The sequence below is a fragment of the Parasteatoda tepidariorum genome, chromosome X2, assembly GCF_043381705.1.
Source record: "Parasteatoda tepidariorum isolate YZ-2023 chromosome X2, CAS_Ptep_4.0, whole genome shotgun sequence".
Classification (NCBI taxonomy): Eukaryota; Metazoa; Arthropoda; class Arachnida; order Araneae; family Theridiidae; genus Parasteatoda; species Parasteatoda tepidariorum.
The window spans coordinates 34691826-34718239 of NC_092215.1; the positions used below are offsets into that span (position 1 = coordinate 34691826).

The window sequence follows — 26414 nt, forward strand, 5'->3', positions numbered from 1 at the left end:
GTTTGACTAATAGGTTATCTATAAAGAATATCTATTAGATATATATTTTATATATCTATTTAGAATTTTCACTTCATCTCTTCGACAGTTCCATCTGCCACGCCGCTTAAAAAGGTCTTGTTGCAATGTAGAATAAGTATGCCGTAAAACAATTTTTTCATAAAATTAAATTATAATTAAATTTTAAGAAATGAGTATCTGTCAGATTCTCACTTTTTTCTTTTCTTTTGATTCATATATGTAAAATACGACTTTTTAAATACTTCTTTTTTATGCGTATTGAGACATTAATGCATATTAATTTTTTTTTTAAATCTTGCGGAATAATTATTTATTAGTTTAAAATGATTAGATTTGAACTTAAAAAGATTATGAACGCCTTATTTAGAACACTATTATTCGAAATAGCATAAATTTTTCTTTGCAGAGTTGAATTCTTGCACCAGCATTAAAATAAATGCGGCAAAATTCATAGTTAAAAACTGATAAAGAAAAAAATATATTGCTCTAATTCGTAAATTTATCGTTAGACGTTTCAGGCTTCGTGTTTTAATTATGTTTTCATTTGAAATTTTGTTGTATCAAAATTTTATTCCAATCCAGAAATGAAAAACAATGAACTCTTTCTTTGTTTTGAAATTTTATTGGAAATTAGAGTTCATTCTAACTTTTGTTTTTATTTGTAAATCGAAGAAATAACGAAGAATAATTTGAATCAGACGATTTAAAAAAGCTAATAAATATATAAAGTTGTTGATGAAAATATTGTAGTTAATAAGCAAACTTAATGAGATTATTTGGTGCATTTTAATATTTCCTTTAAAAAGAAAGAAAAAAACCTCTTCCATTTTTGTAGACGGTTGAACGTGTCGAATTCTAACTGCATATAAATTGTCGCCAATCGTTGTGTTTCTGGAAAATACAGCCAAGCATTTATTTTATTGTTTACATTCTTGGAGAAAGAAAACAACGTGTTCGTCGCCTTGAGCAGTTTTGTAACATGGCACAGAAATATATTGCTGAAGGATTCGAAAGTGATGCTGGTTTACTTTTGAATGAATTTGCTCTTAAAGAAAGCGCTGAATTTAAAGTTTTTGCAGACATATGGAAGAAAAGAAACTTTGCTTTCATCTATATGGGACGAGAAACTTCAAAGGAACTGGGTGAGTTCACAAATGAAGTTTTCACTTTGTCTTCAGGATTTTTAAAATCTGATTCATTTTGGCATCAAATAGGTGGTGTATTTTTACTATATGCTCTCTATCGGAATCAAATTTTGAATCCTCCTATACCAATTCGAATGGAGTTGAGCAAGGTGGAAATATTGAAACGTTTGCTTGATAAAGCTGTAGCAGATAAGTTATATTCGTTACATTACGTTTTGGATTATTTATTTAAAAATACGTTTGAATTGGTTGCTTTCCCAACTTTATTAGGACCAGCTTTACGAACTTTCGATAAAAGTAAAGGCGAGTTTGAAAAGAAATTACGAATGTCTGATTTCAAATGCAATTTAGAAGAGTTAATGGAAAATAAAGTTTTGGAAGGCTTACATGAAAGCTTTTCAAAGTATGAAAAATTGAAGCCAATCCTAGGAAAATCGACAGACAGTCGCCGCATAAACTTGATTAATATTTTGGGTAAGTTAGCCGTTGAACAAAAGAATATCTCAAATGATAAAGGCGCAAATATGCAAACACCTACGGCAAGCAATTCGAAATATGTACGTTGTAATTATCCTTTTATAGACTCAGACCAAAACCAAATATCTGATTTTGATGATATAAATGGAATTGAAAATGATTTCGGGAATGAATATTTTTTCAATGAAAGTGAGCCCTTGGGGAATTCAACGATGGTAAATAAAGATAAGCAACTTTTTAAAGGTCATGAAGTGTCTAAAAACAAGAAACTTAAAACCATCAGGCGACAGGGAGTAAAAACTAGCAGAATTCGGAAATATTATGGAGGAAGTCCTACTAGAGATATGGTCATGTCAGTACCTAGTATAGAAGCCTTGATAGAAACTGACTCAGAAGATGAGTAGTAGGAATATATTACTTTATATGTTTAATTTCATATTTTTTATTTAAATATATATATACTTTATATTAATTAATCTATGATTGTTTGAACTATTACATGTTTTGTTATGCTTACGTTTCACATTGTTTATACAATATTTAGTCAAATATTCTATGTTAAAAATATTATTTTTATAAAATATATCTTAAGGTTTTGTTTTTCTCCTTTAGAAATTCGTGTAGCAATATTTATTTAATGATTCATCATATGATTCATTAATGATTATCATATGATTTTATAAATCTGAGATATTTTAGATTAGTCTAATTCAAGTTAAAGAATTGCTAGGAAACTCATAGGAATTTCTAATAAAACAAATACTGTTATGTTTCTAACTTTTGTTAATTCTTTATTTAATTTACATCATTAAATTATATGATGTAATTTTATAAACTAGTATTTTTCACCCATAACAATTTTCTTAGATTTAAGTTCAAATCAAGTTTAAGAGTTGCTTAAAAAATAAAATTTACTCATTTATCACTTTAGAAGGATTCAGTTATTTGGACTGAAATAGAATTATGCAACTGAATAATTTTCTTTCCAATCAAATTTAATTTTTGAAGAATAAGCTTCTCTTAACAAGCTTTCTTAAGTAATTTTAAAATTTGTTGCATATCATTTACAAGAAGTGATTGTTGTTTTTTGCGGTATTTGATTACTGAATTTGATTATTTTTCTCTAAACTAGTTATTATGGTGGTGATAATTTTTAAATCAGATAAAACATTTTTGATATATTGCTTGAAACTTATTGGCTGATATAACATTTTACTATTAGTAAATTACTGAATAAATTTGTAATAATTTTTATTTTCATGATTTTCAAGGTTGTAAAATTTTTACTTTCAAAGTAATAAATTTCTTAAGCTTGTAATAAAGTTTTTTTTGTATACTTAAATTTATTTTCTGTTTATAGTATTCTTTTGAGCAATTAACTTCTTTGAGTAACATAAATTTGTTACTTTATAATCTTTGTTTGCATATAGTCATACTAAGTGCTTTGATATTATATTATAATTTATTTTAAACAAAAATGTGTAAAATGAAAAGCAGATTTCTTTAAATCGATAACTTTTTGTTAACTAGTGTTAATTTTGAGGCAATAATTTCATATGTATAGTAATGCAATAGTGCATATATTACTATGCATATTAACAAATGTGTTAATTTTGAGGCAATAATTTAATATATATAGGCAATAATTTAATAAATATTGAGGCAATAATTTAATACCATACTTATGATTGTAATAAACAAAAGATTAAAAATTTATATTTGCTCAATAATTATAAATTATTGCACTTATATTCAGATGTAGGTTACTCTTGTAAATTTAATTAAATAACATCTAAATTTAATTAAATAACATCTTGTTATGAATTTCACTTTTTTTATCAACAAGTTGACTTTGACTGTTGCAAACATGAATATGCAAAAAGTACAAATCTGAAAATTAAAAGATTTTTAGTCTCACTTAATTTCTTAAAAGCCAAGTTCTAGGAAAGGAAGAGATATGGAAAATTTTGGTATGTCTAGTATTGTAATGAAAAACATAATAAAATTTAATTATGGTTTTGTTTAAATGAATTATTAAAATGATGAAAGTAGTTTTTTTTATTTACTATTTCATTAAACAGAATCACACTAAAAACATTACTTAAAAAGTAATAAAAAATTTTTTCAATATTTTGTCATTTTTAAATTGAAAAATTTATAAAAATTACATTGTAAGAGATGTGTATTTTTATAATTTTAGGAAAACTCTGATGTAGGAAAATTAATTCTAGGAAAAATCTTTTAATCCGGATTTAAGAACAATTTTTAAATATTATAGGAAAATATAATCAAAATATACTAGAAAGTTTTCAAATCTATCCTTAAGAAAAAAAAAAAATTTGTAAAAAAAAAAAAGCTCCCATTAGAAATGTTAGAGTAAATATTTTTATTTTTTGAATTTGTACACTGCAAATTATAAGTAGAAGTAAATTAATTATTCAAAGTTTCGTGGTATGTTTAGTTTTATTCAACAGTGAAAGTTTAAAATTATGAGCCAAAAATAAAAATTATTTGAACATGTTTTTCTTACTTTAATATATTTCTTAACGAAATAAAACATACCAAGACACTGAGTAAAAACATCTTTAGTTATCATTAACAAACTGAGCTATACAATTCTATTAAGCACATCAAGGCAATGATAGATTTGCATTGTTTCAAAATAAGTAGCATCAGTAATCCTGTTCTTTTATGGGGCAAAATTAATCACTTTATGACACTCCTTATTTTTAAGACTGAGCCACAGCAGATATAGCAAAAGCTTGAAAATTGCCAGTTTTCCCTGTAACTAAAAGTGCACAGAAAGAGATAAATTAGCTTAGGAATTTTTATATTAAAATCAACGATTAATTTTGTTGAATTTTAAAAATTTGATAAAGTACTCAAAAATTTCAAAGCTAAATATATGGGCTAAAAATCATAAGCATTTTAAAGTATGTTTCTAGTCAAAATATTAATTTAAAAAAAATAAAACTTGTCATTCATAAATGAGACACTGAGGTTTTTTCCCCCTCTCATTTTAATAAATTTACATTTATTTGCTTCATATTTACTAATATATTAAAAATGTAGGGAATGACTGAGGAAAAAAAAAAGCTTTATTAATAAGTTGCTCAATATTCAGAATTTAAAAATACCTATTTCGTTCAATAATGCTGTTTTATCATTATTACTAGAAATGCCAGGGAAAAATTAAGTAATGTGTAAATTTTACTCAAACATCTAACTTTGAATAGGTTTAAAACAAGAGTTTTAAACATTTAAATTGCAATTGGCCCTCTGTCCATTAACAGATTTTTTTTTCTCAGTACTCTTATAATAAATAACAGATTTTGATGGAATGTTGAGTGATCTATGGTAATATAGCTCTTTTTTTAAAAAAAAAAAAATTCTTATTTTACTATGCAACAGTTCTTAAAATGAAACAAATTTCTTTTCAATAACCACAATTTTGGAGTATTTAACAAACCTTTTTCACCTTAAATCCCAATGAAGCTATATAATTTAAAATTACTGTTCGTTATTAATAAGCTTTTAACTGCAACCTACTTGCTTATTATGTATAAAACATGAAGATTTTTGAGTTCTTAATAATTAATACAAACAAATCAACCATTTAGATAACGTTTTTTAAAACTTTTGCTCTGAGAGAAAAAGCTGTTACTGTAGCAGTTAATTTTAAAATTCTGATGGAAGACGCTTAATTTTACAAATCTGATAACATAGCTTTTGTAAAACATATTTATTTGAAATTTATTAAACCAACTTTTTTTTCCCCCAAAACTGTAAAATATTTATTACATATTATCACTCCTACTGGCAATACTGACAAGTGTTCTTGCCATAGGTATGCTACGTATATAAAAATTCACCAAGAGGTATTTAATTTCAATTTTTTGTTGTTGAGAAAATAAAAAGTATAGTTGCAAGAAATTTCTTAAGAGCAAATATATTGTTACAAATAAGTTAAGATAGTCAAGTGACTTTTTTTTCTTTAAAGAGGTGGAATTAAAGTTTCATTAACTAATTTTTTGAGTTTTGTGAAATACATTTCATAATTAATAAGTGATGCAAATAATCTAGGACACAAAAATGTAACCATTTAGCAGATCAGTAATTAATTTCAAATCAAGCTTAATTATACCCTTTCTAAGTGATTTCACAGTAAAAGATTTATTTGCACACTAATAAAAGTAAATTTACTTTTATAGCAGAGGATCTTAACAAATCTAAAAGTTGAAACTAAGTAAAAGACCTTAAGACTCATAATATTAAAAGCAACAACATTTTCACAAAAAGTTTTATTGAAGCAAAATAATAATTTACATGTTATCAAATCAAATTTAAAGCAGTGACAATAATCCAAGTAATAGCTAATGTGACAGCCAACACCTTTATTTTTTACAAATATAAGACAAACATCTTTAATGACTGATAGCATTGTTTGATTAGTGTCACTATAATAATATATAAGCTTACACATAATCTCATTTTATCCAACTGGATTACTTGTATAAAATGAAAGTAATCCTTAATAATAAAATTAAATTTCATTAAAAAAAAACGAATAGTATAATTTTTATTAAAACCTATACATGCTTTGGTACTACTTCATCAGTAAGATAAAGCTGCAAGGATGATATAATTCAACATATGTTACATCACACTAAATATACAGTTAAAAGTAAAATTAAATGAACAGTAAGAGTTAAAGAATCATATTAATGACTTCCAAATATTTTATAACAAGATCATTCAGAAAACAGTTTTAGGTTTCAATGGTATAGAAACTAACCTTGAAATCAAGGTAAATTCATAAAATACATTTATAAATAATATGAGGTGAGGAAAAATAGAACTTATGGCCCTTTTAAAATTGTTTTGCTATGATAAACGGTGGAGTTCTAGATGTAGCTTTGATGTTCCTTGGGACTATATTTGTGTGCCCTATGTACAAAAGTCCACACTGACAAAAATTTTTGTATTTATAAATTCCCCAATTGTTGAAGCATTCGACAAATGGGGAATTTAAAAAACTGGGGAGCCCCTCCAGCTTTGTAATCCCTTTTCCCAGTAGATTTTTACAATAAATGTACAAAAATTCTTATTGTGAACTAATACACAGGACATATTAAATAATCAAAAGTTTGTTCTACTGTTAAATTATCACAAAGCACTCCTGAATTAATATTTTTACCTGTATATTTATTTCTTGATGTAATCTCTACTATTTACTGATGAAGTAGTACTAATGTGACACTGAAAGGTTTTTATAAAAATTATACTAATACTATTTTCATTTTTTAACATTGCTTGCAACTGTATTTTAAAAGTATTAAATAAAACTATGTCGCACTAAAGAAGAAAAAAAATTCTTTGATAAAATATTGCAGTTTAATTTTAAAAAATTGCACTCTTAAAAGTTAATAAATTTGTAACAAGTTGTATATAGATTTACATAACACACATACTTAAAATTCTTGAATAAACCAATGTATTATACCAGAAAACTGAGCAAATTAATCCTGTATGCTGACTACCAGCTCAGGCACTGTCCATGTCTTTTGACCTAAATCAAAATTACATGGCCATTAAAAAATAGTTCTGAAAAACAGGGATTGGACATGGCTGGGCGATGTGCTCTGAGGATAAATATCAATAAAAATTTTGCTCTTTTAGTTCATTTAAATTTATTACACCTAAATGATTTAAAAATATATAAGCTGGTGATTTTCCATTAAAATTAGCGGTTTTTTTTCTTCCCCCGATCAAGAATATCACTTGATTGTTTTAAAAGAGAAACTGTTACAGATAAAACACTTTAGTTCAATGTTCGCACAAAAAAAAAAAAAAATTACAAAGAAAAGTAAGAGGATTCTGGTTCATCATAAAGTAAAATATTTCAGTCTTTTTTATTTAAATATCATTCAAAAGAATTAATAACATCTACATAACTGTGAATAAAAAACTCTGCTTGAAGGATATACTAGATTTAAGTAATAAAGAAGATCTAGTAGAATCTATCTTCATTTCATTTTAACTTAAATATTAATATTTAAAGATCAAGGGATAAAGTTCATGCCTACAAAAAACATAAGCGAAAGGAACAGTCTTTCCATAGCAGAACTGATGTTATTAATTTGTCAAAATTTAGTAATCCTGAAAATGCAACAGTTGGTGATCCAAGCATCAAAAACAGTTCTTCCCATTTATCTTTATATGTTATAAACTTAATTCACTCCTTTCAGTAATTGCAATAAATTATGAAATAACAAAACTGCAGAAATACATAAATCTACAATTCTGAAAATAAAAATGATGCAGAATAACTTTAACAGCAAAAATCTCAACTTTCACATTAATCTCACACAGCCTAAATAATAAACAATACTAACACATTCTCAAAAAAATTTCGCTTGAAATACTAAAGAAATATGTTAAAAAATGCATTATTTTTAGAACTAACAGAGAAAGTTCAAATATCTCTATGATGACGCAGCATTAATATTAGGCACACAAAACAGTTTAAGATTTTTTTTGTTTTTGCTCATTGAAAATTAGTTTTTCAATTAATATGTGAAAAAAGTATATCAAAAGGGATATTAAAAGCAGGATTTAATTACAACACTTAAAAATGCCTAGTCGTTCGTAAATAACAAATAAAAACTGTTAGATAAGTTAAAAAGAATGTTTTACAATTCAATGTAAGTTATTCACTCTTCTCAAAATAAATAATTTTTTTTATAATTATAAACACAATAATGGCCAGTAAAAATCGCTACATATTAAAACTTGGGTACTTGCCAGTGCTTTAAATAAAAATATATTAGCAGAAATTAATACAGGGTACCTAAGAAGCTCTGTTTATAAATCTATAAATTATTTCAAAATAAATATCAAATATATGCAGCTTGATTGTAATGTGAAAGGATAGAGTTAAATGCAAATCTTTAAGAAAAAACACAATAAAAATTTTAATCTAATTTTTCTCAAAAATATTATATATATATATGTGGGTGAGGGATATAAAATATATTTTCATTCATACAGGAGCTACATTACAATATTTATATCTCAATAGTACTCGCATAAAATATACCATATTTTTACACAGAAAAACATAACTGCTTTAATTCAACAAAGCGGTATATGTTTCTATAATTAATGTAATTAAACTCTGAATTATTATTTGACCAGCTAGAGAATAAACATAAATTTTATATCATCGTGAAAAGACCTGACAATAAAGAGAAATTGATAGGCTATTGAAAAATGATTTCTGAATGAGATGAGAAATGACCTATATTTCTCTAAAGAGAATCATGGCAAAACTCTTCCCAAGAAAGCTTTAACATCTTCCATTTCCTGCAAGAAATCAAGAAAATAAACTTACACAGAAGAATTATAAATTTAACACAAAATTATAAATTTAACAGGCTGCACATTAAGGGTGTTCAAATTTTACATAAGCATCTATTTGGTGTTTTTTAACCCCCTCTGTGCATATGTGACATTTTGAGCTTTGGCAAATAATAATCTAATTTTAACAATTTTTATGACAGTGCTAGCAAAATTTCACATTGCAATTAGTGTCTTTAATCAAATTTCTCATAAAATGTAGCTTTTATTCTATGCTTTAACACTAATTTTATGTATCTACACCTATTTAGATGATGCTCAAGGTTGCTCTAGCTATTCTTCCTGCCCATTATAATGATATTATTAGTATTAATTGCATCATCCTTATATTTACAGAAAGAATTTTGTTCAACTTCTTCACTGACTGTCACATTCCGCAACCAAGCGTTACTATGTGGAATAACTAAAATCGATAGCATAATCTTGGAGAGATGTTTATATTTTAAGTGCATATTTGCTCTTCTGATATGCATAACATCAACCCATTGTGCATCAATACACTTGTCAGTATTTAAAGTTTTAGAAATATTCTCCACTTCAAGCAAACAAAATTTATTTTAAAGTTCATCAACTGCTGTATCTTCAGATTTGATTAGTGATGGAAATAAATTAAAAAACAACAACTGAATATTAGAAAATTTTGCAGATTCTATTCTTACCTTCGGCATTAATTATGTTCTATGAGAAATGATGCAAATATCATTTCAGCATTAATTACATCCACATCATCTCTTTTAAGATATCTATTTGATTTTGAGCTTGTGTTGACTGATTCTGCACATTTCACATGCTTAATAGATTTAACATGATGAGAAATACGATGAGATGGCTGTAAGTCTTTTTGTTCTCAGTCATAACTTTTGTCATAAGTGAAAAAAATATTCAAAATGAACAATTAAAATTGAATTTAAAAGTATTACTCGCCATCCACCCAATCTAAACAAAAGCAATCATAACACGAAGTTAAGTTTCATATTCGACCAAAACTTCTATGCAAAAAACGCTTCAGCACCGCCCACATAAACAATAACAGTATGGCGTTTACCTGCCTAAGGATGATCTCGCTATGTTTCAGTGCATTGGTTCTGCAGAAGCAGTTGCACAATTGGGAAACCAATTCCACGCACAAAAAACACGCTTTCGGTGCTAAATTAAAAGCGTCATTTAAAAAACATATGCTCGGAAAAAATAATTTAAAATTAATATACAAATGGTATACAAGTGTAGAAGACTCGTAATATATAATCAATGTTAAATAGGATTTAATCAAATAGTGCATAAAAATTGTAGATTAAACATTACATAAGGACTTTACCAAGACACAGTTTGTTTAATACTTTGTTTATGCAAGCATGTTGCTTAGTTAGTCTGAAGATCAAGACAATACATTTAAAAAATATATATATATTTCTCATAATTTTAGTCATAAGGGTTGATAAAGCAACACATACACTTTTCCATTCACAACATTTCATAGAAAATAGGTATTGAATACCAAGATATAATTAAAATATTCCTTCAAGTAAGTAAGACAGCTTAAAATTTTTCTTTACTAATTAATATGAAAATAACTCATGAACTTTTAAGATAATTGCGTTTCTACAATAAGATGTTATGGAAAATACTTTACCTAAAAGACATACTGGTCATTAAAATTGCTACAACAGGAAGGAATGCAAATAACAGAATGATATTTATTGGGTACATGCATTATTGTTGGAAAAACAAGTGATTAAATTTTCAGGATATTTGGATGTATAGATCCCGAGGAATCAGTACACAGAGCAGCCTCCCCTGGCAGCAATATCAGCACTTACTTCTTTGGGCATCGAGTCGAACAGAGATTGGATAGCATGGACGGGTACAGCATTCCATGCAGTTTCAGCATCGTGTCACAAATCATGTGGTGGCATGCCAGTCCTTTGGCAACTATTGACCAGACGTTTTCAGTTGGTGAGAGATCAGGAGAATGTACTGGCCAGGGCAACAGACGAACATGTGTGTCAAGGAAGATCAGGTGCGGGCAACGCAGTCGTGCATTATCTTGCTGAAACACAGTGTTATGTTCTCGAAGATAAGGCAGAGCAACTGGCCCCAACAGATCCAAAATGTAACGGCTGCTCTTAAAAGTGCCGGCATGTGTATACAATGGCACCCCATACAATTACTTTAGGTGATGGGCCAGTATAATGATGTCGAATGGAAGCTGCCAATGGACGTTCTCTACAATGTCGCCAAACATGGATGCAGCCATCATCTGTATACAGAACCTGGATTTGTCTGAAAAGACGATGTCATGCCATTCCTGCGTCCACGTTCGTCGTTGATCACACCATTGGAGGCGCTCCTGCCTGTGACGTAGCATCAAGTGTAATCAAAGCCCCGGTCGCTGTGCTGATAGTCCATGCTGCTGCAAACGTTGTCGAACTGTACGTGCAGACACTTGTTGTCTTACAAACGACCCCATTTGTTGACTCAGAGTCCATGATGTAGCTGTAGGACCCCTTAACTGCCGCGGGCGTATATATACGTCTCGGCCAGACGATGCGTTAACTGCCGCAGGCGTATATATATACGCTTTCCTGAAGTACGATGCTTTGCATTGCGCTGCTATAAATATAACTACACCCCCTACTTCAGAATGCAGTAAAATGGCCTTGGAAAGTGTTTGCTTTGCGAATGCATTACTAATTTCGGAATGGGAAAAGGATGTTATGGAAAAGTGATATCATATTAATCGCTTGTGTGTATTTATTTGAGTAAGGTCGGGTTTATTCTTTTTTCGCTTTTGATTTCCGTATGTATTTGGTGCTTTTTATTCTTTCCATCAACGTCTTCAAAGAAAAATGCATCGCGAAAATGTGCTGTTTGTTCAAGAAAAAAAATTCGTCGTGAATCCCGCTATCAGTGCGATGAATGTGATGTTGGTTTATGTGTCCAACCATGTTTCAGGATTTATCATACAACAGCTAAGTTTTAACATCTTTTATATTGTATTTTTATTATTTAATTTAAATTTTGTATTTTCTTTCTTTCCTTTTTCTTGTCTTGTAAAAGTAAACTGTTTTTAAATTGCAAAGCGTGCATCATTTTACCCCACCAAAACACCGCGTAAGAAGGTGCACTTGAGCGAAAAACGGTGGCACTGGGGAGTAAATCACGTAGATTTTACTCGGCAGTTAAGGGGTTAAGGCCATGTGGATGACATATCTGTCTTCTCGGCTGTTATTGATAGGGGGCCGCTGAGATTCTGCACGGCATTCCACATGACCGTCATGAACCCATCAATTCCATATTCTGCTAACAGTCATCGGATCTTAACCAATGCGAGCAGCAATACTGCGGTATGATAACCGGCAATCCTGGTAGGTTACAATTCGATCTCGATCAAACTCAGACATGTGCTAGTAGACAGTTCTCCTTACACAAGGCATAACAAAAACTTTTTTACAAAAGAACAGCGCTCAAATTCAATTTCTATATGAGAAACTTACTGTCAAATATCTTCTTTTATTCACATTGTAGGTGTCACTACCACCACCTGCTTTGCATGAATGCGCTGATAAGCTAAATATTTGCAGACCACTACATGCTTCATCCATCCTGCAAATTTCACGATGGGTGTGTCGCCTTCCTGGTTTTTAGCAATTTTAATGGCCAGTAGTGTAGTTACAGAAGGAAACTAATCTTAGCAAAATAGTTATAAAACTAGACAATAAAAAAAATAAAATAAACATACCTCCTCGCAGGAACTGTGACATAAACCTTTATAAGTTTTAAACTCCACATTGAGCATAAACGTTTTTAGAAGTTCATGAGTCATCCTACCCCATTTGAATGGAACAACTATATCCAGTTCGCCATGGCATTGTAAAAGGGAGATCTCTCTATTACCTACAGCCGCCTAAAATAATAATTTTTATCAGAAACAACACAACTATAACTGTACAAGTTTTTAATTTAATATATATAAACTGATAACTCATTAGTTGAATGGAGAATTTAATTTCCTAAGAGCTTTCACAACATAAATAAAGAGCTAGATAGAAGGTAATGAATGATATTCTAATAATGGGGCAAAATTTTTCAAAAATATGACATGATATGGTCTGTATTGAATTACAGTACTCTCTAAAATCTGCTAAGAGTTTGGACTGTAAATTGTGACGAAAATAGGTGGTTACAGTAAAATTTCCCAAAAATATTACAGTGCTTAAAAATCAGTTTTCAACTGCAATACAAAATAGACGATATCACCTAAATGACAAGAACAGCTTTCTCAGAAACTTTCATTATTTATTTCACAAGATAACACACGGTTTAGCCTAGTAGTTCCCCACCTCGGGCGATCGCTCAAAAGAGGGGATGAGAATTTAAAATGAAAAAGTTGAAAATAAAAATTTAGCAAATATCGAAATTGAAAACACATATGAAACCGCTCATTCTGATTCAGACAAAGAATCAAGAGTTAAAAAAAGAAACAAATTAAAGTTCAGAAGCATCCTTGTCATACCCTAAGTAATGCAGGCTGACACAGGTCTAGACATGACCTCCAAGAATAGAAGTCTATTCTTGAAGGTCAAGACCCATTCAGCTCTTCTACCACTACTTCTCTTCAAGCATTTCTTTCGAGTCCTCTGCCAATTTAAAGTCTCCTCATAGGAGAAACTGATTGATAAATAAGTTTGATACATTCATCACTAAACAGCACTGCGGCTTTCATCTAGTGGAGTATTCGAAATTCAGTTTTATTGCATCACCACAAAATGAGCAGCTTTCCTATTATATTTTAAGCAATAAAACATTTACTATTTTCATAATTAAAATTGATAAACAGCTCTATTTGAATGAATTATTTTAAAGTCGAGCAACTGATCTTAGCAAAGATCTTGCTTCTTACGAGATGTCTATTGGTTAATAAATGTGGTAAACCTCACACAATTGGCTCAACTTGTTTTATTTGCCACCAAAATGACAGTTTAATTTATGTTAGGTGAGGGGTTAAGTGATAAGATAAGTCAATCAGTTCTCCTGAGAATCAAAACTGTTTAAAGGCAAATCTATAATATGGCCGGAGGTATTGAATCCAAACTCACATTTTAATAAAGTCGAAACATTGAATTTCAATTTGCGTAGCAAATTAATGAAACAACTGTGACAGATAAAAAAGCTATTGTATAAATAAGGTTTACCAATGAGCTTGAGATCACCAAGGAAATGTTGCTAGCTAGAACATTGATCACTGATACAAAGGGATCAATTTTTAAAGCAGTGAAAGATTATTTTGAGGAAAAAGAAATTCCCCTAACAACTGTAAGTGCTTGTGCAACAGATGAGGTTTGCTTGCACACATTAACAATGTAAAAGGTCACTATTCCTGTTGTCATTTATTGTGAACACTTGACACAAAAAAAAAATTGTGTTCTGCATGAAATTCTACAGTTCATTATTCATGGTATCAACAGTCATGAAAAAGATAAGGAATTTAAACGCTTACTTCTACAGACAACTAGGAGATGGCTTTTAAAAGAAACTGTCTGTGCAGTTTCTTCAAATTATTTGACACAGTACTGAGTTTCTAGACACAACTGATAAAGCGTTAGGTGAAGGTTTGAAGCAATACAAGTTAGAAATTCAGGCATGAAAGTGGTCGAAAATAAAAAAAAAAGCTGAACTTTTACAATGCAGGAGAAGGGGGGAGTGTTCTATATAATACTGTGATATCGAGGAGATAGATCTAAAAGCAACTTTCAACTCTACCGGGACATTTTTATTTAAGTGACAGAAACATTTAGACAGTGAAATTAAAATTTTTTTAAAAATATAATTTTAAAATTTTGATCACTACTATATTAATGAAAATTAAGCAATTACATAGCTGCCAACCTCTAGTTACATAAATGCAGAAGATAGACCAAAAAAAAATGTAGAAGAAATGCCTAAAAATGCAGATGATTTGCAACTGCATACTAATTACTAATAAATTTTTTACCACCATGCACTATGCTAGTCATTTTTACATACATTGCAGCGTACATCATGTATTCCAAGATTCTATCTAGAAATAAATGGAAAGTCAAGAGAATAGGACTCCTTAAAGGCTTGTTTGTAATGTTTTCGTTCAGTCATGATAAATTAACAAGATCAATCTAATGAGCAAATAAATATTGCCATAAACCAATTGCTGTTTTGATAAACAAGTCACGTGATAACGGGAAGCGCTCTCGCAACATAAGCTGAATTCCTTCTCTCATTGGTAGAAGAGAGGAGAAATCCATTACGTCACACTGAACGATGTGACGTAAATGCATATCCTCCAACTGCTACGGAATTTCCGTAGTTTCAGAAATCTTCTTTTCAGACAGTAGCAAAATTAATGTCTTAATATTTAAAAAAAATTACTTTTAGCGTAACTTGTCCACTATTACTTATAAAAGTGCAGGCCATATGGCTAGATTCTTAAGTTCTGATAAAAGTTTTATCAGAGATCCATTTGCTTTAAAAATTTCTACTTTGGTTCGCTACCACTAGAAAGAATTATTTTCAAAATCCTCATAAGTTGGAGGGTATGTAAATGGAAGGAAAGGGAGGATCACCACAAGCGGGCTTTCTAAGGTCATTACTAGAGGAGCATCGACGTCTGATTTAAAGAAAATACTAGCTATCGGACGGACGGGCAAAATGAGGAAAATTTTTTCTGCGTGAAAAAAATAGCTAAAATAAGTAAAAATGCGGAAGGGTTGGCAGCTATGCAATTATAGGAAGTTGCAGCTTAATTATCATTTTAAATTTAAACAGTAGCCAAATTTCACCTTAATATCTTCAGATAGATTGTTACTAACAATTTTAGTCACTTTGACCAATCAAACTTGAATTTATTTTTTTCGGTAGCATCGATGGTACCCACTTTGTGTTCGCCTTCTAAATTGACTACCATCGTTAAAATACATTCATATTACTCATAGCTGCTAACTTCTCTTTAAAATTGCGTGAATATGAATTGAGGTATTGGATTTTAAAATCGTGGCATTGAATTTTAAAATCTCGTGAATAAGAATCGCGATGTTGGATTTTAAAATCGCGTAAATAATAATCGCGATGTTCAATTTTAAAAACGAATGAATAAGAATCGCGATGCTAGATTTTAAAATTGCGTGAATATGAATCACGATATTGGATTTTAAAAGCACAAAAATATAAATTGCGATATTGAATTTTTAAATCGCATAAATAAGAATCACGATCCATAATTTTTAGATCTCGTGAATACTTATCGCAACGAGTAATTTTGAAATCTCGTATAAATACGAAAATCGATGTTCGATCATACAACCGCGTGATAACGATTCGCAATATTGAAATGTAAAAATATGTGAATGGGAATTGCGAGTAAAATTTTTAAATCGCGTAAAAACGAAACAAGTAACTTTTAAATCCGTTAAATACTAAAATCGATGATTTACATAAAAATCATTTGAATAAGAATCGCATTTTTAGCAGATTCCGGCACAGTTCCTAATATTTAAAATTCAAAAAATCAGTCAAACAAAAGAAATCAAATATCAGCGGCCAAAACGAAACTGCTTAGAACACTTTTTCCAATCTATAGCGGAAGTCACGGTTGTCAAGGCAACGGCACACCTGCCGAAATTCCACCCATTCGGGTTGCTTGGGTATCTCTTATTGGACTCCTAAAAAATTTAAGTTTTTGGAACATAGGTGGAAATTTTAAAAATTGGCAGAAAAAAGCGGATTTCCGCTTTTTTGCGGAAGTCTTTCATCCCTGGAAATTATGTATTTCATGGATATTTTTAAAAAAAATTAAAAATCAACAAAAGCTTCAAGGAAAAAAGATGAACTTTCTCAAGGGCAAAGGAATTATTTCATTATTCATCATATTGATGTTCACAAGGTTAACATTGGCTTGAAAGAGACGACTCAGCTTTCGACTCTTACAAAGTGTTAAATGGTATATGAAATTCTTAAAGACAAAATCCTAATTTTTACTGATCACCTTTTAAAAATTGATATGGAATCAAGATTTGAAGACTTGACCAGACTCATTACAGATAGAGTTTATATATTTCAAATATAACAGTGATGCAAAAGTAGTCTTTAAGCTGTACGGTTATGAGTTAGCTTGGGCACAGCTTATGAACATTTATCCTTAATTATGGAAAAACTGAACTGCTTCCTAACTCAATCTCGGCAACATATAAAGTATAAAAAGAGTATAGTTCTGACATCCTGCTTATCACAAAACAAAGAAATAGATAGGACATTGTTTCAAAGGAGACTTATGCTTGAATTTGATAAACATAAAGCCTGGCATTCAACCTTTGACTGAAATCGACCAAGTGCAGGGCAGTTATGGAAAAAGTAAAATTGAATAACTCAGTCTTACATTTTCAGTTTCCCCCCCCTTCAAGCTTTAACTGTCAGCGTTTTCAATTCTAGATTTCTCGGCTTCTACAATTCTCCAAGATTTGAAACTGGATTCATAGAAGAACATCACTCTGGACTACTTTCAACTGCTTCTAGGAGCTTTGAGAATTAGAAAGCAAATGTGAGGATTTTCCAAGGCTATGTGAACCCTGCATGAAAGCCCAAAGACACAATGCAACTACTCAGTTATATAATTATATCAAAATACACTTTCTTTGAGTGACTTCTATTTCCTCAGTTGATTGAAAAACAACATTTATAAACATATGGTAGACAAAAGGCAACAGCACTGATAGTTTGCCAAAGAGCTTTGCAATAATTTTGTCTTAATCATTCAGCTACTTATTTACACTTAATTTATTACTTGACACTTAAAGATTTATAAATTAATTATAGCATGAAATATAAATATCAAATGTCTTACATAAGGAAATTGTTTATATAAAGGTAACCAGCAACTTAATGCTACAACTCCTGCTAAAGGTTTAGCACAACGTAATGCTGAATATAAAGCTAACGCTCCTCCTTGAGAGAAACCTCCAAGAACAATTCTGTCAGATGGTATGCCTTTTTCTTCTTCATCTGCTATCATCTGAAATACTGCATTCAAGAAAATTGTAAGTATGATTATATAAATATTTGTTTTACACAAAATACAACAGAGTTGTACATAGGCCAGATAGTCAGAGTGGACCATGAAAAAAAAAATTTTTTTTTGATACAGTACACATGCAGAAGACTATTTTTGAAAAACGCAAATGACAAACTAAAATAAGTACAATTTGCTCTACTTAAGACAAATTTTATCGCAAAAGAATACTAAAAGATACCATTTTTAGTCCTTAAGTTACTTTATCCTGAACAGAAACTTAACAGCATAATTTTATCAATGGAGAACTAAACTCATAATTTTTTGAGACCAATATATAGAGAATTTAAATACTAATGTTGCATTAAAAAATAGCCATTAGTTAATTTTAATTAATATTTTCATTTAATTAATATTTCACCATTAAAATTTTTAATTCAGTTCAAATCTTCCTTAATCAAATTATTTTAAAGCAGGATTTCAAAACTAATACACAGTGAATAAGCTGATTAAAATTTTTATGCTTAAGCAATTTAGTACAAAAATTAAAGTAATTTAGTGGGTGACAGAGATGCCAACTGCTCCAGACACGCCAAAATAATTTTTTAAAAAGACTGTAAATAACTACAAGGTAAACTTTGCAAATAATTGACTTTTTAAAAGGTAATAGCATGACATAAGTACTATAAAATGGTGAATTATATAAACCTACAAATTATTTAGAAATAGTGGTGGATGAAAATCTACTAAATTGAATTCATTAAACCAAGAATCACAATTGATAAACAACCACTTTAAAATATATATTTGCTGTCCAGAGCAAGTTGGCATCTGAGATAATCCCACATATCACCCTTTAAAAATTTTATGTTTGTTACATTATTAATTTGAATTGACCATTTCTCAAATGGGAATTTGAATTGACCATTTTTCAAATGGTAATTTGAATTGACCATTTTTCAAATGGGATGAAAAATAGAATCAATAATTGTACTTAACTCCACTTTGCAAGATCTGTTACTGCATTCTTGAAAATAATATTTAAAGGTACGATTCCTGAATTCAGCATCATAAAAATTTGATAATCTAATTTCTAATTGCTATTTTTTTTCCTTTGTAACACTCAGTGAACAAGATATTCTAAACACACACATTAAAATGAGGAACATCAGGATAAAAAGCCATAAATCAGGATAAATACAGCCCTTGACTCCAAAGGTAAATTGTTGATAAAGAGATTTAACAAAAATGTTACTTATAAATCATTGCAGTTAGATAGTTTTGAATCTTATTTTAGAGTTTTGAGGGATTTTGAAATTACATGTCCTAACACAAGTAGTGGGAAGTTTATAAACACAAAATGGTGTGATAAACTTTTTCTTAAACTATTATCTCCTAAAAAAAAATTGAAAAAAAAATATATATTTAAGCACAACAAATTTTTAAATCTCATCTTTATATAAATTCTACTCAGTAATTACGTAACACAAACAAATGATTCAACTATGAAACCAGCTTTTTTAGATCAAATGCACAATTTTTTTAAAAAAAAAAACTCATTAAAACCATTTTTATTTAGAATCATTATATTCATTTTTTTTAATCCAACTTTGCTTTACAAAAGAAAAGATCCAATTTTTTTTTGATGTCCATCTCTGTCACAACTTTCTATTTTGAATTTTATTAAAGTTTTTCACATCTATAAGAAATTTTAGAGTTTAAAAACAAATTCACAGGCATAACTTACATTTTTGGAGAAAATCGAAAGGTTTATGTTAGGAAAGAACGAAGCAACAAGAAAAAGGAAAGTATAAAGGAACCAAATGTATGAATGAAATGTAAAGGAATCCAATTCCATGAATGAAAGAAAGGTTTGAATACTTCTGTTATTGAATGAGATAAATTATAGAATTGCAGGATATTCTGTTAGTCATTCTGCACAACAAGAAGTGAGAATACAGGAATGAAAACTTTTATAATAACTTTCCTACTATATTTAAGCAAATTTTTAATACAGACTATGTTAAATCCATTTTTAAATCGATCAGAAAATTTAAATATATAACACATGTATGGCAAATTTAGCATATTTATATGTATAGTAGACGCCGCTTAATGTGATCACGGTTAATGTTATCAATCGTTTAATGTTATCAAAATCGCTTAGTCCCGTCCGCTTATATCAAAATACATTGAAAAATCATCGTTTATTGTAATCAAATGTTCGTTTATTGTTATCAGTTTATAGGTAAATTTTATTTTCCTGAAATCAATAAAAACAAGAAGGAAAACTTTTTTTTGTGTTTTGTGAAGTGTTTCCTGAAACTTACCAAAAGTCCAAACGGGGCTCGTATATTATCTTTTAAACACGTGTTATTAGGAGAAGATAAATGTCGTGTTCTTACCACCAAACACCACTTCTTTAATTCAACCGTGTGACCAGGGAATTATCCGCACCTTGAAGGCATATTACAGAAAGGAAATGCGTTCAAGGATCTTAGAAAATATGGAAGACCAAGACGCTGAAGATCTTAATGCGAACGCTCTAGCCAAAAAACCAAATGTTTTGGATGCCATACATTTGCTAACAATGTCATGGAATAATGTCTCGGAAAAAATAATTCGAAATTGTTTCAGTCATGGAGGATTTTGTCAACCAGAGGACAACAATGCTGCTGTGATGAAAGAAATGGAAGACGTTTTCAATCCTCCGCCCGATATGAATGCTGAGGATTTTGAAGCATAGCATGGATGGAGATCGACGAGAAGGTTGAGACTTCTACTTCGTTAACTGATGAGGACATTTGCGAAGCCGTATGTGTCAAAGATCAAGCTTCGTCACAAGATTCTGATGTCGATGATGAACCCGAAAGTGCTATCGAGGACAAATTTCCGACGCCTGCTCAGATGAGGGAGGCACTTCGAATCTTACGGCTAGGTGTGCAAAACAAAGCCGACGCGGAACACTTTCATAAACATTATGATTATGAGCGATTCGTAAATGACTTGCCTCGAAAGAATGCTAAACAATCGACAATTAATGATTTCTTTTTCAGTTAATAATTAACCTTTTGAATTTTGTATTGTTTTCTGCAGTTCATCATTAAATATGCAAGTATACTAACTAATTCTTTTTCTTTAGTGTACATTAATTTCTATTAAATACTTTAGAGTTTTACAGCAACTACTCCTAATTTAAATTTTTTTTAATTTTAATATGTATGTAAAAAAAAAAATCATTTTTTAGCTTAAATTTTTTTTTCGTTTATTGTAATCAATCGGTTATTGTTATCAAATCACGTTCGTCCCGATGTGATCACATTAAGCGGCGTCTACTGTATTTAAGAATAAAATTTAACATATTTTAAAATTTTGAGCACCATATATATGACTTTCCTTAATAATATTAAAAATTTTCTGAAATTAATAAGTGCACCAGCTAATATTATCTTAAATGATTTTTAAAGTTGTCCTTAAAATTTTAGGCAATTTATTAAGATTAACAAACTGCTCAAAAGCACAAACACATTTTTTTTTACAAAATACACATTATGTAATTATTAAAAATTTAAACAGTTTCTTTTCTTCATGTTATTTATTGATATGTATTTCTAAAATAAAGAATTATGAGTAATATTTAATAATACAGTAGTGATCCAATTTCATTGGAACTAGAAGACATATCCTCCAGCATATGTGATTTTTATGCGAAATAATTTTTCAAATAGGAGAAAAATAGCATTAAAGCATTATAATTTTATTAAGAGAAATTTATAATCCTTAAATGATGTTCACAAGCATGATCAAGTTCATATAATATCTTTGAGTATATAATATCCAAATCAATTATAAAATTTGAAAATTGATTTGGAATGCATTGTTGGAATAAACATACTGCGAGAATGAACACAACATAAGAAAAGAATTAACAAAGGGGGGGGGGAAGGAGACAGATGATAGTTCCTAAGAGAATTCTGAAAAACTATCTGATTCGTACAAAAATAGTACCAACAATCATTGTACAATAGGACATTCTTAACATTCATCGTAAACATTTGTTAGCTATTTCAGTTCCTAAACATTTTTCATTAATAAGTACATAAGAATTTTGATTTTTTCTATAAATTTATGTGGAACTAAACATTATTTGAATGACAGATAATAGATTGAAAGTTGCATCCTGAAAGCATCAAGTGAGACATTTATTCAATAATGTCTTCTGTTCTTTTATGCTGAACATTTAAAACTTAACCAGGATCAAGCGTAATTTTAAAAGCAATCTTTTTTCTGATCTTTTTTACAAGATCTTTTAACCACAATAAAGTTCAATTTTATAACAAGTTCATGATTTTTGGGATGGAAAATTGAACATTAGCTTATTTTGAGAAAACAAGCAAGAAATAAGTATTTTAGTTGAAAGAGTGGGTAATTTTAAACCTTCAAACACAATACCTACTTTATAATCATTTCAGTCAAGTAATAATATTTATGAGTATTTAAACACTCTAGAATATGTTTTTATAATTTTGGAATTTGTGTGGAGTTAAATATCGCTCAAAAATGAGAGAATAAAACTTAAACTATTTGATGCAATTCAAACATTAAGAGTGGTAACTGACTATGAATGAGCCATGAGCTGATTATAATTTACAAATCACTCATGATTCAATGCTAATAATGCATAGGCAATGCTAATTGATTTTTCAAATAGTGAAGTATCATTGAAAAATGGCAGTTATCCTACAAGGAAAAGAATCAAGTAACTCTAGAAGAAACACAATTTCAAAAATATTAATCATTACAATTATCACTGATAAGCCTTAGTACTTATGCATAAATTATCTTACAAATTGCTTGAAAAGGGAAATATATATATATATATATATATATATGTGGTGCCAGCTCCTGTACACCTAGCCGATCTCNTTTCAAAGAAGTTTTTTCCTTTTGATCTTAATTATTTGTGTTTTCTTTCAGTACCGTCAGTTAGAAGTCGCCTTAAGCTAGAAATCCCGCCAGTCAATGTAAGCCGCAAGCTGATCCCTGTGCACGACTAGGAAGCAATGGGAATTTCCCTAAGACGAGAGAGCGGGGTTGACAATGAACCGAAAAAGACGTATGGACTCCAAAGAGGAGTTATGATTATACCAAACATTAAAAGACGAACTCTTATTATTATTTTTTGTTACTCGTGTGATTGTTAATCGTCCGTCCTTATGTTAATTTAATCTTCAATATATATGTTTTTGTTTAAGAACGTGTCTTTTATTTAAGACGACCACTCATGCCGTCCCCACACACACATATATATATATATATATATCTGTAATAAATAACATCTTTTTATAATGAATTAATTGAAATGTGTAGTGTTGTCATTTAATATTCTTCAAAGGGATTAAAAACAAATATTATGAAAATAACCTGCTTCTGAAGCTCGTTTAATGCCTTCCTCATCTTCAGGACCCTCAGCATCTAAGGTTTTCAAATCAAACCACGATGGCATTCTACAGCCAGAATTTAAAGTGACAGGCATTGTAGGACTGAAATGATAATAAAAATATAATGAAACAGGCATTTAATGAAACTGAAATATTTCTTAAAATAGTTTTAGAAAATAAACACAGAGTAATTTAAAAATAAAGTAAAGGATTAAGCCAAAATCAGTGATGTAAAACAACAATTAAACTTAAAATACTTTATTCAGAACACAAAACATGCAATTATATTGATATTCAAAAATAATTTAAATGATGCAAAAATGACAAACTAAAAATTAACTTACGCTGTGGGGCATATATATTTAACATGAGGAAGTCTTTGCATTTGCAATGAAGCAGCCCATCCATGCCTAAAAAGATAGTAGTAAAGATGAAGTCTCTTGATTTAACATTTAAAAAGCTTATAACAGTCACAAAAATACAGCTGTATGAAACACAATACAGTAATTAAACTATGACAGCAATTTTTTTCCACAGTGGAAAAATCAAAGAAATAATAACTGTAGTTTCTTCTAATGTAAGTTAAAAAGTATAGTAGTATAGAACTTAATTTTTATAGCTATGTAAAAAATTAAACATATTATAATCAAAACTAAAAACAAATATTGTTTTCGCTACTGCATTGTTTCTGTACTTTTTTTTTATGAATAGAAGTTAATTATTTTTTCATGCATAGAAGGTTATTTCTATTTAATTAAATGAATAAATATCAAACTATCATTTATATACACAAAACATACATAAAATTTAAAGGAAGGAAGAAAAAATACTCTATATCTAATATTTACCCCCCTCCTAAACATATAAAACAACATTTATATTCCAATATTATAGGCAACATTTTCTCATTTCTGAGGGGAAGAGAAGGAATTTTAAAAATTGTAAAATTCAGGCCAAACTAAGCATAACTACCATGAAAGGGACGGTGTCAAACTGAGGTCGTAATTTTGGAAAAGCTGCCCAAAACTCAAAAAATTTAATTGCTCATAAGTACTAAGCATTAATATTTTTTTAGTAAACTAAAGTATAAAGAATATAAAATAATTCATGAACAGAATATTTTAATTGTTCTATTATCTTTACAAAGTGGAAAGAAGTTTTCTGCATTTGAACTGTGAGTCTGTTACACACTACTAATAGGTGATACTTCAGAAATAATTGCACTTTCACTATTGTTATTGATTTTTCATGTGTTTTTGCATGAAAAACCATTTACAAGCTTGAAAATCATTTTTCCATGTTAACTCTGCAAATAATTAGTATACTACATTGTTCAAGGAATTATTACAGAGACCCACTTATTTCTCAACATGAACATATAAAAAGGTGTTAAGATCTTAGTAATAGAAATCTCATCTTAGTAATAGAAAATAGTTAAAATCATTGAAATATACATTTTTTGTATAAAAGAATTTAATAATCTTATACAATATTCTAATAAATATGTTAATTTATTAAAATAATTTTCTTTAAAACTAGTCCAAGAGAATGCAGATTTTATATATGTATTTATTGTAACTCTCCATAATGTTGCTTCAAATTTCGGATAATGCATGTATATTAGTTACATATCAATGGTAAATGCATTGAACAACAATAAAGTCATGTTTAATTTGTGGTACTTAAATAGGGACATTTTGAATTGGTAGCATTACATTCTTAATCAGCAACCTTAAAGATCCATATTTCGATAATTTTTAGAAAATATAGATGAAGTACCAGTTATGGATAGTTTTTTCCAAGTTCCGACCATTCTGCAATGTTTTAAAACTATGGTTTTTATGAACATTATTAAAATTCCAAAATTCTAAAAAAAATTTATTCTATTTTAGTTATTATATATATATTTATTTTTAAAGAAAATATTGAAAAAAGAATGTTTAATTTTTTAATAATTGTAATACAGTGTAACGTCCCATATCCAGACGTCCCTTTTCCGGAAGGGTCGATTTCCCGGACACTTTTTAACAATCAAAATAAACAAACATTTCTTCCTCTTCCCCTCTCCTTTAAGTCTTTTGACAGGTTTTTCGCCTTCTCAGCTTCTAGAGATCTATGCATTGAACCCATAAATCAACAGAAAAGAATAACAGATCTACTAAGAACATGCTCCTCCTCCTCTGGAATGCAGGAAGGGGGAGGGGGCAGATTTGTTTTCAAAAGAGCACAACTGAGTCCCCTCCCCCCTTCTTTCCTATGCAGCTGGCTAGTAAAAGAGGCATTTCCTGGAACCTTTTTGAGTGTCAGGGGAAGAAGAAATACTGGGAAAAAGGATGAACACAGCAAATGTTAAAGTGGAGGGGGAATCCCCTTTAGTCACACAAGAAAAAATAAAGAAAACCCAATCAGCATGCCACGCCTTATGCTTGATTGATAGCCAATGATGGGAGAGAAAATAAGAATTTGTCACAACCCCGCCCTCAACTTGAATGACAAGTAAGGAGGAAATGAATTTTTCTTCTCCACCTACCCACCTTATTGAATGACGGGAATTTCCCCTTCTTGCTTGAATCGTTCTAGTTCAAAATGGTGGAGAGAGCAATTAATATTTTCATAACTGGGAATTTTTTTCGTTTTCTATATTTATTTTTAGAATAGCAATAATTATTTTTTTTCTAATATTTTATTTATGATTGTTTAGATATCATTCTAATACTAAAACATTATTGCCCGAAAAATAATGTTTATTTATTTTCTGCTTCTTAGATTCAGATCATTTTAAGCTTTGTTTACCTTGGAGGTCAATTATACGGAAAAATCAAATATACGGACTTCGGAAAGTCCCGCCGATTCCGGATACGCGACTTTCCACTGTAT

General features: G+C 29.5%; 2 protein-coding genes across 2 annotated transcripts in view; one reads left to right on the forward strand and one right to left on the reverse strand.

The window, feature by feature from the left end:
* Window positions 1–874: 874 nt before the first annotated feature.
* Window positions 875–2193, forward strand: LOC107437597 (snRNA-activating protein complex subunit 1-like). The gene has a single exon (XM_016049656.3). It carries the CDS (start codon window positions 1001–1003, stop codon window positions 2045–2047), a length of 1047 nt encoding a protein of 348 aa, XP_015905142.1. The 5' UTR covers window positions 875–1000; the 3' UTR covers window positions 2048–2193.
* Window positions 2194–5929: 3736 nt separating this feature from the next.
* Window positions 5930–26414, reverse strand: part of LOC107437598 (Acyl-protein thioesterase 1) — a 33374-nt gene continuing 12889 nt past the window's right edge. The window contains exons 4-8 of the mRNA XM_016049658.3: window positions 23882–23947; window positions 23521–23639; window positions 17932–18107; window positions 12802–12966; window positions 5930–9008 (exon numbers count right to left, since the gene is read on the reverse strand). Of these exons, the coding sequence (XP_015905144.1) occupies window positions 8964–9008; window positions 12802–12966; window positions 17932–18107; window positions 23521–23639; window positions 23882–23947 (571 nt within the window). The 3' untranslated portion in view covers window positions 5930–8963. The remainder of the gene's footprint in view (window positions 9009–12801; window positions 12967–17931; window positions 18108–23520; window positions 23640–23881; window positions 23948–26414) is intronic.

Coding starts and splice junctions, on each gene's coding strand:
- LOC107437597 (XM_016049656.3), top strand. CDS start 1,001: ATGGCACAGAAATATATTGCTGAAGGATTCGAAAGTGATGCTGGTTTA.